This window comes from Dendrobates tinctorius, unplaced genomic scaffold (assembly GCF_039654945.1).
Source record: "Dendrobates tinctorius isolate UK_male_01 unplaced genomic scaffold, ASM3965494v1 ptg000158l, whole genome shotgun sequence".
Taxonomy (NCBI): Eukaryota; Metazoa; Chordata; class Amphibia; order Anura; family Dendrobatidae; genus Dendrobates; species Dendrobates tinctorius.
In genome coordinates, this window is record NW_027361825.1 from 35,951,997 (window position 1) to 35,968,110 (window position 16,114).

Below are 16,114 nucleotides of genomic sequence, written 5' to 3' on the forward strand. Positions count from 1 at the left end.
GCCAACTCTTTACCATGAGTTTTGTATTGTAATTACCCTATTCAATGTCCTTTAGGATTTGTTCTAGCCTTTAATGTATCTATTTGTATTATACAGAAATTATTTCATATGTGATGATTATAGGCGGTACTGTCCTTTCTGTTCAGTGTGTGCATTCATAAACTTTTTTCCTGTATGTGATATTCCCTTTTCATATGTTGACATGGTTCAATAAAGAAAAAAAAATTTTTAATGCATCTGCTGGAGGACTTTGTTTCTTTTTGGTTGTTGTGTATAACCAACACCAGCTGATACGCCAGGTGACCTTATATAGAAAAGGAGGAGTGGTCACCATCAGCAGGGAAACCAAAGACATGTAATAACCCCAGTGACCACCGGGAGCAAAAACCCATATTAAGGCCCCAAAGGCCTGAAAGACAAAAAAGGTTTAAATGAGGGAATCCAGAATCTGACACAGATCCAAGAATTGGACTGGGACAAAACCCATTTGTGTCAACTTCTGTGCATGTTATCAGGCCAAAATCACCAGGGAATGTAAACTTTTGATCAGGATCATTTGGATGTTTTGAGTTGTCATTATAATTTAAAAAGCGAAAACACACTAGTTTGGCAATGAATGGCTTCACCCAACCACTATCCATTAGTGGAGAAAAAGTTTTGGTGTTATCATTCATATTCCCTTAAAAAAGGCCAAGAAAGCAAAAATTCTCTCAGGGCATGTAAACGTTTGAGAACAACTGTATATTTATGCCTTTAATTTCCCATGCCTTTTGGGTATATAGTGATTGTGCAGGGTGTGTTACGTCTTTTTCCAGGTGTGCTTCCTCAAAGCAACCTGTACTTTCTTCTATCTGAAGTCTTGTAGATAGAGTTGGCATGAAACAATTGGCGTGTCCCATTCCATCGGCCACGAAATTGATCTGTGGCTGCCACATGGGAGTACAACCTATTACCTGTTGTTCTATTGATTACCCAGCCATGCCAGCCCAGCTAATCAAAAGAAGAGTCACGGATGCCAGCAATAAAGAAGTGGTACTCCCACTCCCGTGCGGTCAGACATGCCTCCTCCTGTTACACTTTTTGCCAAAAATTTTTAATTAAAGATCAAAATCTCCTCGTGTGCTTTGGGTTTGGATTAACCGTCTTTGCCAAGGATGTAAATCTCTTAATGAAGCATTGGGTATATTCTCCTGGTTTGAAGTCATATTCGGGAACAACTTAGATTGACTTTGGGTTTTGTTACTAACTTTCCTTCCAGGATACCCAGCAAAAAAGTTTACATGTATACTTACAAAGATAAGTAACCAAAAACTATGGAAAAACAAGCTTCTCTGGAGTACCAAAAATAAAAAATACACCTTCAAACCTCCTTGAAGACTAATCAAATTCTAAAAAAATTTGGTGCCTGCTGTACAGTCATGTTCTGTTGTTTTTCTTCTCTTGGAGTATGATGTGCTGAATTTTGACTTACTCAACCTTGGTATCTCCTCTCTTCTAGATGTTGATGAGTGTGAGACGTTACAAGAGGTATGTGGGACGGCCCTATGTGAGAACGTGGAAGGATCCTTCCTCTGCATCTGTCCTAACAGCAATGAAGAGTTTGATCCAATGTTCGGAAAGTGCATACGGACAAGCTCCGCCGGTGAGAGGTTCCTGGGAGATCTCGGGTGTAGGACTATGACCATTCCTGACCAGACATGGTGGAATTGACTAGTGCATGGTTTGGATCTTAGATGGAATGTTTTTTTAAATTCTTTTTCACATTTAAAAGTTAATTTAATGTTATTGTATTTTTTCCTTCTTTACTACAGCCCGTCCGGCATATCCAAGCAATACCGCCTTAACCAGGGTAGAGTTTGTGGCTACCCCAGGCCTTAAGGAGTGTTATTACAACCTGGAAGACCCCAATGTGTGTGACAATGTGCTTTCCAGGAATGTCAGCCAGATCGAATGTTGCTGTACAGTTGGAAAAGGATGGGGACAAGCATGCCAAATACAAAGATGTCCCAGCATGGAATCAGGTAACATCCTGTAGACCACTGTTCATGAAGGGCTTGTTTAGATTTAGGGATCGTATCATAGTTCATTCAGTGTAAGAATCATAGCATAAACATTTGGTGAAAATGCCTCCATCAAAGAGCCATTCCCAACTGGCCAAATTATCACCAATCCATTATCAGCTATCCATGGGATAAGTGCTGATCTTATAGAATCATAGAATGGTAGAGTTGGAAAGGACCTCCTGGGCCACCTGGTCCAACCCCCTGCTCAAAGCAGGATTCGCTAAATCATCCCAGACAGATGTCTGTCCAGCCTCTGTTTGAAGACTTCTATTGAAGGAGAACTCACCAACTCTCATGGCAGCCTGTTCCACTCATTGACTCTAACTGTCAAAAACTTTTTTCTAATATCTAATCTGTGTCTCCTCCCATTCAGTTTCATCCCATTGCTATAGTCTTTCCTTGTGCAAATGAGAATAAAGATGATTCTTCTACAATGTGACAGCCCTTGAGATATTTGTAGACAGCTATTAAGTCTCCTCTCAGTCTTCTCTTCTGCAAGCTAAACATTCCCAAATCCTGCAACCTTTCCTCATAAGACAGGGTTTGCAGACCGGTCACCATTCTAGTCGCTCTTTTCTGAACTTGCTCCAGTTTGTTGATGTATTTTTTAAAATGTGGCGCCCAAAACTGGACACAGTATTCCAGATGAGGTCTGACCAAAGAGGAGTAGAGGGCAATAATGACTTCACGTGATCTAGACTGTATGCTTCTGTTAATACATCCTAGAATTGCATTTGCCTTTTTTGCTGCTGCATCACACTGTTGACTCATATTCGGTCTGTGATCTATTAGTATACCCAAATCTTTTTCACATGTGCTGTTGCTTAGCCCTATTTCTCCCATTCTGTATATCCTTTTTTCATTTTTATTGCCCAGATGTAGTACTTTGCATTTTTCCCTGTTAAAAACCATTCTGTTAGTTGCTGCCCACTGCTCCAGTTTATTTATATCTTTTTGAATCCTCTCTCTCTCGTCTCTAGTATTAGCTATCCCTCCTAGCTTTGTGTCATCAGCAAATTTAATCAGTTTACCCTCAATTCCTTCATCTAAATCATTGATAAAGATGTTGAACAATACAGGGCCCAGGACAGAGCCCTGTGGTACACCACTTGAGACATTCTTCCAACTGGATGTGCAGCCATTTACGACCACTCTTTGGGTCTGATCACTAAGCCAGTTGTGAATCCACCTAACAGTTGCCTTATCCATTCCATACTTAGCCATTTTTTCAATAAGGATTGTGTGAGATACTTTGTCAAATGCTTTGCTGAAGTCAAGATATACTATATCTACAGCATTTCACTGATCCACCCAATCAGTGATTCTGTCATAGAAGGAAATTAAGTTAGTCTGACATGACCTATTAGTTACAAACCCATGCTGACTCTGTTTAATCACTTCATTCTTATCCAGGTACTTACATACATGTTGTTTAATAATTTGTTCAAAGATCTTTCCTGGTATAGAAGTCAGACTCACAGGCCTATAGTTGCCTGGATCCACCTTCTTCCCCTTTTTGAAGATAGGAACAACATTTGCTTTTCTCCAGTCTTCTGGGACTTCTCCTGTTCTCCTAGAATTTTCAAAGATTATGGAGAGGGGTTCAAAAATTTCGTCTGCTTTCTCCTTCAGTACTCTGGGGTGTAATTCATCTGGACCTGGAGACTTGAATTCATTTAGGTTAGCTAAGTGTTTCCTCACTAGCTTTCTGTTTATAGATATCCTGGATTCTTCTATTCCCTTAATAGGACAGTGAAGAACAGTTGATGATACATTTCCTTTCTGAGAGAAAACAGATGCAAAATAGGAATTTAAAAGTTCAGCCTTCTCAACATCCTGTCTTACCATTTCATCATTTTCATCCTGTAAAAATCCTATAGCATCTTTGACTTTTCTTTTACTTTTGACATATCCCCAAAATCCTTTATTATTGCTTTTGACGTATTTTGCAAGCCTCAATTCATTGTCAGCTTTAGATAATCTGATTTGTGCCCTGCAAGTTCTGCAGACAGCATTATATTCTTCTTTAGATATGCCTCCCTCTTTCCATTTTATAAACATTTCTTTCCTCCTTTTTAGCATGTGCTTAAGTTCTGTGTTCATCCATCCAGGTTTCCTTAAATGCTTCCTATTCTTCCCTCTTTTCGGAATTGTTAACAATTGTGCTTTGAGAATTTCATTTTTCAAGATTTCCCATCCTTCCTGGACATTTTTGTCCTTAAGGATATCCAGCCATTGGATCCCTCCAATTCTCTTTCTGAATCCCTTAAAATCTGCCTTTGGGAGTATGACAGCTGGGACGCCTGATCCAGAAAACGTGGCTCTGAAATGCCCCATTAGTATGGAGCAGATACAGCACACCATTCATTGTCTATAGGACAATGGCAATTTCAGGGCTTTTTATTTTATTGATCAGGGTCCTAGTGATTGTCCCCCCCCAGTGATCAGCAAGTTATTACATATCTTTTGAGTATCTTCGCGACTCGTTAGATAGTGTACCCCAATCTTGTGCACTGTGTCTGAACGTATTGCACTGGTTGTAATATTACTGGCACAGGAACTACCGTACATACCATTATTATGTAGGCATTAGAGGTCACTTTATGAAGACATCGTGTATATTCTATTTGGCACTGAATGGTAGTGGTGTTGGCACCATTATTTGAGAAATACACTATATGGCCGCCCTACTGGGTTTTTTTGGCCTCCAGGCATTATTTGCCAAGGGGTCTCAATCATACATGATACAGTTCTGGTTCTCAAGTCTTTTTTTTAATTCTTTTTTAGCTGAATACCGAAGGTTGTGTCCTGATGGAGTTGGCTATATTGCGTCAGGTCAAGAAAGCAAAGGTTTGTGCTAGGGATACATTTCTGTACTGAACTGCGACATCATTGGACAGGTTGTGTCTGTAAGATGGGACTCGCATCTGTCATACATTGAGTTTCACACTTTAAACAAACTTTCCCTCTAATCATATATTTATCACGTGTTTCTATTTAAGATGTTGATGAATGTAAGCTCTTTGGACCAGAACTCTGCAAAGGAGGTGTATGTCTTAACAAGGATCCGCTATTTGCCTGCTACTGCTCAAATGGCTACTACTACGATGTTCATCAAATGGAGTGTGTAGGTAAGGTTCACGTAATGCTGCACACTGACTGTAGAGAGCCACTATGCCTACAGCCACTAAGCCTACAGCCTGCAATGACCCCGCTACATCTTTCTCTCTCACCACTACCGGTGATATCACCTCAACCAACACCGGAACTGCTGCAACCCACCAACCTACTGTCTCCTTCCCCACCATCCTGTAGCATGTAAGCCCGAAAGGGCAGGGTCCTCTCTCCCCTCTGTATCAGTCTGTCATTGTTAGTTTGTTTACTGTAAGTGATATCTGCAATTTGTATGTAACCCCTTCTCATGTACAGCACCATGGAATCAATGGTGCTATATAAATAAATAATAATAATAATAATATATCCTGTTAATTGTCACTTAAAGGGGTATTCCCAATCCAAGATCCTATCTCAATATGTAGTATGTGTTATAATTTATCCAATTAGAAATGTAGTACAGTTCTTCTGTTTCACTATGTCGCTTACCCCATTTGCCGGGCATTGCAGTAGCTTAGATATCCATGGTTATGATCACTAACAGCTAACTATCACTATATTAGTGGTTGTAACCGTGGATACCTAAGCTACTGCAATGCCCTGCACATGGAGTAAGCGACATAGTGAATCAGAAGAACTGTACTACATTTTTAATTGGAGGTACTTGCTAATATTATTATTATTACACCTACTACATATTGGGATAGGGTGTTGGAGATGGGAATACCCCTTTAATGGAAATTCCATGTCCGCCATCCATCATTTATGGGGAGTTTTACATAGGACTTATGAAAGATGTATGTAAGCTTATATCGTGATACATACAGTATAGAAAGCTTGTGTTAACGTTGGCATAATAAAGCACCTTGTATATCGGAACAAGGGGGCTTTATCCTATTTTGACTGCTCATATCTGAAGTGGTATTCCTAAATACCATGATACCTGTATGTAGTTATGTTATGCCACATATTTGCTTGCCATATATCTTACTCCATTTAGAAACTGGAGTAAAATTTGTGGCGTAAGGTCAAGAATTAGACGAGCAGGCGTCAATACACCCCGTCCCGCCCCAGTTTCGCCCATTTTGGCAGAGCTTTCCAAAACAAGTGTGAAAATGCCAAAAGTCAAAATGTTTTATGCCAGATTTCTTTAGTAAGCACTTTGATGAATCATGATGAGATTTATTTTACATTTTTTGAGCAGATCTACACTAAAAACTGCTTCAAAAAATAGCTACGAAAATGCTAGGAAACCTCTTGCTTTTCTTTATTTTGAAATCCAATATGCTATTCATTTGAGGAGTTTTCTTGAGCTTTGTTTTCTGAATAGTTTTCTTAAAAATGCAGAGTAAAATAATGGAAGTGCGCGTCAGTTTTTAAGGCACTACTTCATATACATCAAGTCAAAAAGGCTCTAAAAAAAGGCTTAAAAATATAAATCAAGAAATAAGTGCTTCAAACTCTCTTTAAAAAAAGCTTTAGGAAAAGAAAAACTGAGCCCCAAAAAACAGCATTTCCTGCAGTGGTTTTCACTATAAAAACTTTTATCCGCCTCCAAAAAACTCCATTTGAGCATATTTTAACTGGTCTTGCCGCTCAGCCCAAAGCAGCACCATTCTTACCTTGGGCCTCTGTCTGGTATTGCACTCTTATCTATGTGCTTAGTCAGAAGTGACACCACTCTTATGTATGGGCTGTGTCTGGTATTGCAGCTTAGTCAGAAGAGACGCCATTCTTATGTATGGGCTGTGTCTGGTATTGCAGCTTAGTCAGGAGTGACCCCACTCTTATGTACGGACTGTGTCTGGTATTGCAGCTTAGTCAGAAGAGACACCATTCTTATGTACGGGCTGTGTCTGGTATTGCAGCTTAGTCAGAAGAGACACCATTCTTATGTATGGGCTGTGTCTGGTATTGCAGCTTAGTCAGGAGTGACCCCACTCTTATGTACGGACTGTGTCTGGTATTGCAGCTTAGTCAGAAGAGACACCATTCTTATGTACGGGCTGTGTCTGGTATTGCAGCTTAGTCAGGAGTGACCCCACTCTTATGTACGGACTGTGTCTGGTATTGCAGCTTAGTCAGAAGAGACACCATTCTTATGTATGGGCTGTGTCTGGTATTGCAGCTTAGTCAGGAGTGACCCCACTCTTATGTACGGACTGTGTCTGGTATTGCAGCTTAGTCAGAAGAGACACCATTCTTATGTACGGGCTGTGTCTGGTATTGCAGCTTAGTCAGAAGTGACACCACTCTTATGTACTGGCTGTGTCTGGTATTGCAGCTTAGTCAGAAGAGACACCATTCTTATGTATGGGCTGTGTCTGGTATTGCTGCTTAGTCAGAAGTGACATCACTCTTATGTATGGGCTGTGTCTGGTATTGCAGCTTAGTCAGAAGTGACGCCACTCTTTTCTATGGCTGCTCCTGGTATTGCAGATATCCAGAAACAACGCTACATTTGACCATTTGCTGCATCTGGTATTACGTCATAACTAGAAACAGTGCTACTCTTAGTAATGGGCGGTATCTAGTATTGAAGCACCGCAAGGCCATGTGCACACGGTGCGGATTCTGCTGCGGATCCACAGCGTTTCAGGCTCTGCGGGTCCGCAGCAGATTTAGGTGTGTTGTACGGTACCATTGTTTTCAATGGTAAACTGAAAAACGCTGTGCACATGCTGCGGATTTTTCTGCACGCATTTGCTGCGGGTTCAAATCTGCAGCATGTCAATTCTTTGTGCGGAATCCACAGCGGTTTCACACCTTCTCCATTGTAGAGGTGTGAAACCGCAGGCTAATCCGCAGGTAAACCGCAGGTCTTTTGACCTGAGAATTTACCTGCGGATTTTTCCAAATCCGCGCGGAAAAATCTGCAGCACCTAAAACTACCTGTACACATAGCCTAATACCAGGTACAGACTACAGACATGAGTGGCGCTATTTCTGACAAAAAAGTGCTTCTTTCTGAACCGTGACAACTTGCCAAGAATCACATGGGAAATACTAAATATTATAGAAAATCATTCTGCACTTGTATGTCCTATCAATGACCAATGTAAAAAAATATTGAAATGCAGATTGGATTAAGTACAAAACGTTTTGTTCATGATAAGTTTAAGAAGTTTTCTTTTCACTTGCAGATAATGATGAATGCCAGGAGGAAGACGTATGCGAGGGTGGTAACTGTATTAATACAGTTGGGTCCTATTTCTGCACATGTAATCCCCCGCTGGTGCTGGACACAACGCTGCGGAGATGCATCACCAACACCAGCCAGGCTACAGGTGAGTGGACTGCAAAAAAGTACAGGAATGTTTGCTTATGAGCAATTTGCTTTAGCAATTACATTATGGTCTGACATGGAAGATGCCTCCTAATTACAGTAGGTAATTAATCACATTTTCGTCTCCCTTAGAAAATACTGTAGCCCTGTGCTGGAGAACGGTTGGAGCAGACCTGGTGTGCAAGCGCCTTCTGATGGAGAGACAGACAACATACACAGAATGTTGCTGCCTATATGGAGAAGCCTGGGGCATGAATTGTGCTCTTTGCCCAGCCAGAGACTCGGGTACGCTTGGCTATCTTTGTGCCATCAGTGCCGTAGATTTAGTGAGTGCTGCAGGGCTCATGTACGACCAGACGATCCGTTCCAATTCATCTGGCCACGGCTGTACAGCCATGGAAAAAGGGTCACACGGGTCCCACCCACACTAATTTAGCAATCATCACCTACGATATGGATAATTCCCCTTTAATGTCATATATAGGGGTATGAATAGCGTGCATGCATGGTCACTAGTGATAAGCAAGCACATGCTCGAATAAGGTGTTATCTGAGCATGCTCGAGTACTAACAGAGTGCCTTCGGTGTGCTAGAATGCTATGTTCGAGTCCCCACGGCTGTTTGACAGTTGCAAAACATGCAGAGATTACCCCTTTGTTAGGCAATCCCTGTATGTGTTGCTGCTGTCTAACAGCCGCGAGACATGCAGCCACAGGGACTCGAACGTATTATTCAAGCACGCCAAAGGCACTCTATTCACACTCGAGCATGCTCAGATAACACTTTATCCAGGCACGTTCACTCATCAAGAGACCACTATTAATTTTAGAAATAAAGGAGTAGTCCAAAATTAAACATGTTGGTTGCTTTCCTAAAAAAAAACAAAAAAAAACGCATCCATGCACAGTTTGTGCAATGCATTACAAAATGAGCCCTATTCACTCAGCTGAACTACAATATATTTTTGGAAAAAAGCATCCATGTTTGTGTAATCCTGAAAAGTACCCTTTTACTTATGCTAATCCTTTCCATTGTTACTTCTGGTATTTCAGCTCATCTCCATGCAGTTGAATAGAGATGAGTTGCAGTACCATGCGCAGCCTTTAATACTAAAGTGGCGCTGTTTCTGGTAAATAAAAAACAGACCTTTCTTATCTAGTCTATCACAACCAATTGAAAACATGACTATACATTACAAACTTTTTGTTAATCTATTGTCGTAGCGCCTGGCTTGACACTCATTATTTATTCCTTTGTAGATGATTTTGAGGCTCTCTGCAACGGCCTCAGATCTCCTTATGATTATGAATATGGTCCAGGTTATGGAGTGCCGTATGGAGCTGATTCTTTTGCTAACCCCGCTCCTGGAATAGTCAGACCTGGATATGAAGCCTACCCTCCACCTCCTGGAGTTGGGTTCGGATCCCATGTACAGCCACCCTATGGCTCACGAGACTCTGTGTACAGCCTCCCACCTTTTGAGTCCCCAGACTTTGAGTCTGATATCTCATATCCGGATACAGGTTTAGATGAGCCAGGACCACCTTTCCGAAGACCAGAACCTCCCTATGATCCTAGACTGCGACCATCTCCACCACGTACCAGACCTAGAAGCCCTGGCTCCACGGGAATTGGATATGAGGATGGACGAAGGACACAGCCATGGAGGCCTGGAAGACTTGATGAGGATGGCCTCCCTAATTGGAGAGGAGGGCTGAGAGAAGCATATGATGGTAAAATAGAGCAAGTTTGGGTTTTCTTTAGAGGACTCTATGATGTACAGTGGGGAAAAAAAGTATTTAGTCAGTCAGCAATAGTGCAAGTTCCACCACTTAAAAAGATGAGAGGCGTCTATAATTTACATCATAGGTAGACCTCAACTATGGGAGACAAACTGAGAAAAAAAAATCCAGAAAATCACATTGTCTGTTTTTTTTTCATTTTATTTGCATATTATGGTGGAAAATAAGTATTTGGTCAGAAACAAAATTTCATCTCAATACTTTGTGATATATCCTTTGTTGGCAATGACAGAGGTCAAACGTTTTCTGTAAGTCTTCACAAGGTTGCCACACACTGTTGTTGGTATGTTGGCCCATTCCTCCATGCAGATCTCCTCTAGAGCAGTGATGTTTTTGGCTTTTCGCTTGGCAACACGGACTTTCAACTCCCTCCAAAGGTTTTCTATAGGGTTGAGATCTGGAGACTGGCTAGGCCACTCCAGGACCTTGAAATGCTTCTTACGAAGCCACTCCTTCGTTGCCCTGGCGGTGTGCTTTGGATCATTGTCATGTTGAAAGACCCAGCCACGTTTCATCTTCAATGCCCTTGCTGATGGAAGGAGGTTTGCACTCAAAATCTCATGATACATGGCCCCATTCATTCTTTCATGTACCCGGATCAGTCGTCCTGGCCCCTTTGCAGAGAAACAGCCCCAAAGCATGATGTTTCCACCACCATGCTTTACAGTAGGTATGGTGTTTGATGGATGCAACTCAGTATTCTTTTTCCTCCAAACACGACAAGTTGTGTTTCTACCAAACAGTTCCAGTTTGGTTTCATCAGACCATAGGACATTCTCCCAAAACTCCTCTGGATCATCCAAATGCTCTCTAGCAAACTTCAGACGGGCCCGGACATGTACAGGCTTAAGCAGTGGGACACGTCTGGCACTGCAGGATCTGAGTCCATGGTGGCGTAGTGTGTTACTTATGGTAGGCCTTGTTACATTGGTCCCAGCTCTCTGCAGTTCATTCACTAGGTCCCCCCGCGTGGTTCTGGGATTTTTGCTCACCGTTCTTGTGATCATTCTGACCCCACGGGGTGGGATTTTGTGTGGAGCACCAGATCGAGGGAGATTATCAGTGGTCTTGTATGTCTTCCATTTTCTAATTATTGCTCCCACAGTTGATTTCTTCACTCCAAGCTGGTTGGCTATTGCAGATTCAGTCTTCCCAGCCTGGTGCAGGGCTACAATTTTGTTTCTGGTGTCCTTTGACAGCTCTTTGGTCTTCACCATAGTGGAGTTTGGAGTCAGACTGTTTGAGGGTGTGCACAGGTGTCTTTTTATACTGATAACAAGTTTAAACAGGTGCCATTACTACAGGTAATGAGTGGAGGAAAGAGGAGACTCTTAAAGAAGAAGTTACAGGTCTGTGAGAGCCAGAAATCTTGATTGCTTGTTTCTGACCAAATACTTATTTTCCACCATAATATGCAAATAAAATGAAAAAAAAACAGACAATGTGATTTTCTGGATTTTTTTTTCTCAGTTTGTCTCCCATAGTTGAGGTCTACCTATGATGTAAATTACAGACGCCTCTCATCTTTTTAAGTGGTGGAACTTGCACTATTGCTGACTGACTAAATACTTTTTTTCCCCACTGTATGTGATCCCTTTACATATACTTTTAATTTCCTGCAGATCGATATGAGCAATTTGAAGGGCTCCAAGCTGAAGAGTGTGGGATACTCAATGGTTGTGAAAATGGTCGATGTATTAGAGTTCCAGAGGGTTATACCTGTGACTGTTACGATGGGTACAGGTTGGACATGACAAGTATGGCATGCATTGGTAAGAAAGAGGCCAGGTTCAAAAGAATACAATGGTTCCAAAATCCAATAAGGTGTCAGAAAGCTCCCTTGGGTATTTTGTATCTCTGGTCACGTTGCGCTGTGTCCAATGCACACTGCAGTAAATATGGCTCAATATTTAGCTATGTTAAAGGTTATGTACACCTTTGTATATTAATTGATTGTTTATTTGCTTCCGAAATGCAGAATGTCAACTTTCAAATTAGTTTTTATTAAGAAATGTCTTTCCCTTTTACAGCTGAAGAGTGTCTTTAAGTACTTTTTCTAGCCGAGTGATTTGAAAAGCTAACACAAATCCATCAAAGATCATGCTCTCCACCCTCTCCGTTTTTTCAGTCGTAAAAGGTAGTAGTACTGAGGGGGTTATACACAGATCTCCACAGTCTGGAGAGGAAGAGAAATATGGTGCAGTCTCAGAGAGGGCGGAGAAACAGGCTACAGATAAGGAGGAAAGCCTATGAAGAGGAAATAGGTGCAGGATAGAAACTGTGTTGCTTCATGAACTAATGAATAAAGCAGCACACACAGAGCTCACATCCTATCTGTATTACTGGGAGGGACAATCTCACAAGAGAAAAATCTGAAACTTGGATTAGGCTACAAACTGCATTATCAAGAAGTCTAAAAATGAAGGAAGGAATGATTATTGCAGTCTGAAATTTAGTAAAATTGTATTATGTAAAGGTAACCACTAATCTGTAAAAATTATTTTTTCCATGTCAAATATGTCCATAGCTGTTAAGAATGATTGTTATAGATGAACCACTTGTTAACTGGGCCACTAAATAGAAAAAGGCACCCAATTAATTGGATCTTTGTAGGGTGCACATTGCTTTTGCCTTCCAGCTGAGTGTGGGAAGGACTATCTGGTTTCTGAATCTTATCTATTTGGCACATCCAATAATAACTGTACCATATAATAACAATAATAACAGCTTTGGAAATGCAGTGGTATAAATATTAGAATGGGAACAATCTGCCATTACAATAAAGCCACTGAAAAGGGAAGGTAACGTGAGAAAAAATGATTATATGGTGACACTGCCATCTATCAAGTGATGGAATATATTAAAAAAAAACAAGTGAACACTATGTTCTTGAGGTTGATATGTTAGAAATAGGGAAAATGAGCAAAGGTGAAGCTATGAGTGACTTTCATAAGGGCCAAACTATGATGGCTTCTCCAAAATGGCAGGTTTTATGGCGTTTTCCCAGTCTGCAGTGTTTAGTATCAACTAAAAGTGATCCAGGGATGCACAACTAGTGAATCGATGTCAGAGATATAGGTGTCGAAGAGTCACTGATGCACGTGGAGAGAAAAGGCTTGTCTGTCTGACCTGATGTCAAAGAGCTAGTATGTAAAATGTTAAAGGATGTAAGGTAGCGCTGTCATTCAAGGTTGGTGACATCCGCTAGGCAGCCAAATTACCATATCCGGCACGGCTTTTCCATAAAATAATCACAGTCCATGCGGTTTATTCAGGCATCATAAACCCACAAAGCAATAGACAGTTCATATCACATCAGCATAGCGTCCATGACAGAGTTCAGCTCTGTTATCCCTGAGGTCACACAGGTTATGCAATGTTCCACATGCAGGCTCTTCAGCCTCACAGATATCTCACCCCGTCAGGGTTATCTCATGGCTGCTTCATACTCCACACTGCAAACGTCCATTCCCTCCAGGGAACTATCAGGCATTTGCAGCCATTAAACACAGCCACTCCACATTCTGTTAGGAAGGTAGACACATCTCCCAGCGGGACCTTTCAAAATGGACCAACCAGGTTCAGGCATTCACTCTATGTGACCTACCCTGGCCACCTTATATGGTCCGTAGCCATGCCCACCGGGTCACATGGCTATGACCTCATCACAGGTCCTTCAACCACTCATACACACTTTACAATAGCGTTCTTAAACACACCCCCTGGGTGGGTTTTGTAAGTAACTGGCCCGTCTCACCAGTTACCTGGAGACTTCTCCCTGACACATTGGAACGAAAGATCAGCTCTGCTGATCAGCACATAAGCAAGCCTCCATCCCAAGGCCACCCACCTTGAGATACCTAACGATCCTTTAGCACCCTGCTCCTGTTACCACTCTGGACTAGGCTATCCGTCCATCCTGGGACACCCACACAGCGCCCCCTAGCGGGCACAGTGGTCACTACACCACAAGGGGTTATAGAAAAGACTAAAATAGCAAAAAAAAACAACATTTTTTTCCCTATTCTCCTATCCCCAATTGATCCAGCGTCAAAACTACAGTGTTCCACCATCTTTTTCTTTTTAGAAGTGGCCAGCACATGACCTCTTTAGACAATCAGTGTTAATTGCCATACTACTGGCATCTCCGCTCAGGTGTGAGCACCAGAGCTCCAGTAGTTAGGTACATGACTACTGCTCCTAATCAAATACCGGGGGAACCATTTGAGCTTCTGCTCTGATTCCATGGGGGATTTACAGTGGGTACGGAAAATATTCAGACCCCTTTATATTTGTCACTCTTTGTTTCATTGCAGCCATTTGGTAAATTCAAGCGTTCATTTTTTTTTTCCTCATTAACCCCATCATCCCCAAGGGTGGTTTGCACGTTCATGACCGGGCCAATTTTTACAATTCTGACCACTGTACCTTTATGAGGTCATAACTCTGGAACGCTTCCATGGAGCCCGGTGATTCTGACATTGTTTTCTCGTGACATATTGTACTTCATGTTAGTGGTAAAATTTCATTCAAATAACTTGCGTTTATTTGTGAGAAAAACGGAAATTTGGCGAAAATTTTGAAAATTTCGCAATTTTCCAACTTTGAATTTTTATGCCCTTAAATCACAGAGATACGGCACACAAAAAACTTGATAACTAACATTTCCCACATATTTAATTTACATCAGCACAATTTTGGAACTAAAATTTTTTTTTGTTAGGAAGTTATAAGGGTTAAAAGTTGACCAGCGATTTCTCATTTTTACAACACCATTTTATTTTTAGGACCACATCACATTTCAAGCCACTTTGACGGGTCTATATGATAGAAAATACCCAAAAGTGACACCATTCTAAAAACTACACCCCTCAAGGTGCTCAAAACCACATTCAAGAAGTTTATTAACCCTTTAGGTGCGTCACAGGAATTTTTTTGAATATTTAAAAAAAAATGAACATCTAACTTTTTTTCACAAAAAAAATACTTCAGGTTCAATTTTTTTTATTTTACCAAGGGTAACAGGAGAAATTGGACTGCAAAAGTTATTGTGCAATTTGTCCTGAGTACGCTGATACCTGATATGTGGGGGGGAACGACTGTTTCGGCGCATGGCAGAGCTCAGAATGGAAGGAGCGCCGTTTGACTTTTTCAATGCAAAATTGGCTGGAATTCAGATCGGACGCCATTTCACGTTTGGAGAGTCCCTGATGTACCTAAACAGTGGAAACCCCCTACAAGTGACCCCATTTTGGAAACTAGACCCCCCACGGAACTTATCTAGATATGTCGTGAGAACTTTGAACCCACAAGGGTTTTACAGAAGTTTATAACGTACAGCGGTACAATTAAAAAATCATATTTTTTCCACAAAAATGATCTTTTCACCCCAATTTTTATTTTCCCAAGGGTAACAGGACCCTAAAAGTTATTGTGCAATTTGTCCTGAGTACGCTGATACCCCACATGTGGGGGAAAACCACTATTTGGGCGCATGGCAGAGCTCGGAAGGGAAGCAGAGCCATTTGACGTTTTTGGCTGGAATTGAGATCGGACATTATGTCGCGATTGGAAAACCCCTGATGTACCAAAACAGTGGAAACCCCCCACAAATGACACCATTTTGGAAACTAGACCCCCTAAGGAACTTATCTAGATGTGTGGTGAGAACTTTGAACCCCCAGTGCTTCACAGAAGTTTATAACGCCCGGGCGTGAAAATAAAAAATTCGTATTTTTTCCACAAACATGATCTTTTAGTCACCATTTTTTTTTATTTTCCCAAGGGTACCAGGAGAAATTGGACCCCAAAAGTTGTTGTCCAATTTGTCCTGAGTATGCTGATACCCC

General features: G+C 41.4%; 1 protein-coding gene across 2 annotated transcripts in view; it reads left to right on the forward strand.

Moving 5' to 3' along the window:
- The window catches only part of LTBP4 (latent transforming growth factor beta binding protein 4), a 190,878-nt gene that overhangs the window by 169,664 nt on the left and 5,100 nt on the right, over positions 1-16,114 (forward strand). For both annotated transcript variants that reach the window (XM_073549306.1, XM_073549307.1), the window contains 8 exons: positions 1,499-1,642; positions 1,812-2,021; positions 4,851-4,913; positions 5,066-5,194; positions 8,321-8,464; positions 8,596-8,748; positions 9,723-10,196; positions 11,888-12,037. In XM_073549306.1, the coding sequence (XP_073405407.1) occupies positions 1,499-1,642; positions 1,812-2,021; positions 4,851-4,913; positions 5,066-5,194; positions 8,321-8,464; positions 8,596-8,748; positions 9,723-10,196; positions 11,888-12,037 (1,467 nt within the window). The remainder of the gene's footprint in view (positions 1-1,498; positions 1,643-1,811; positions 2,022-4,850; positions 4,914-5,065; positions 5,195-8,320; positions 8,465-8,595; positions 8,749-9,722; positions 10,197-11,887; positions 12,038-16,114) is intronic.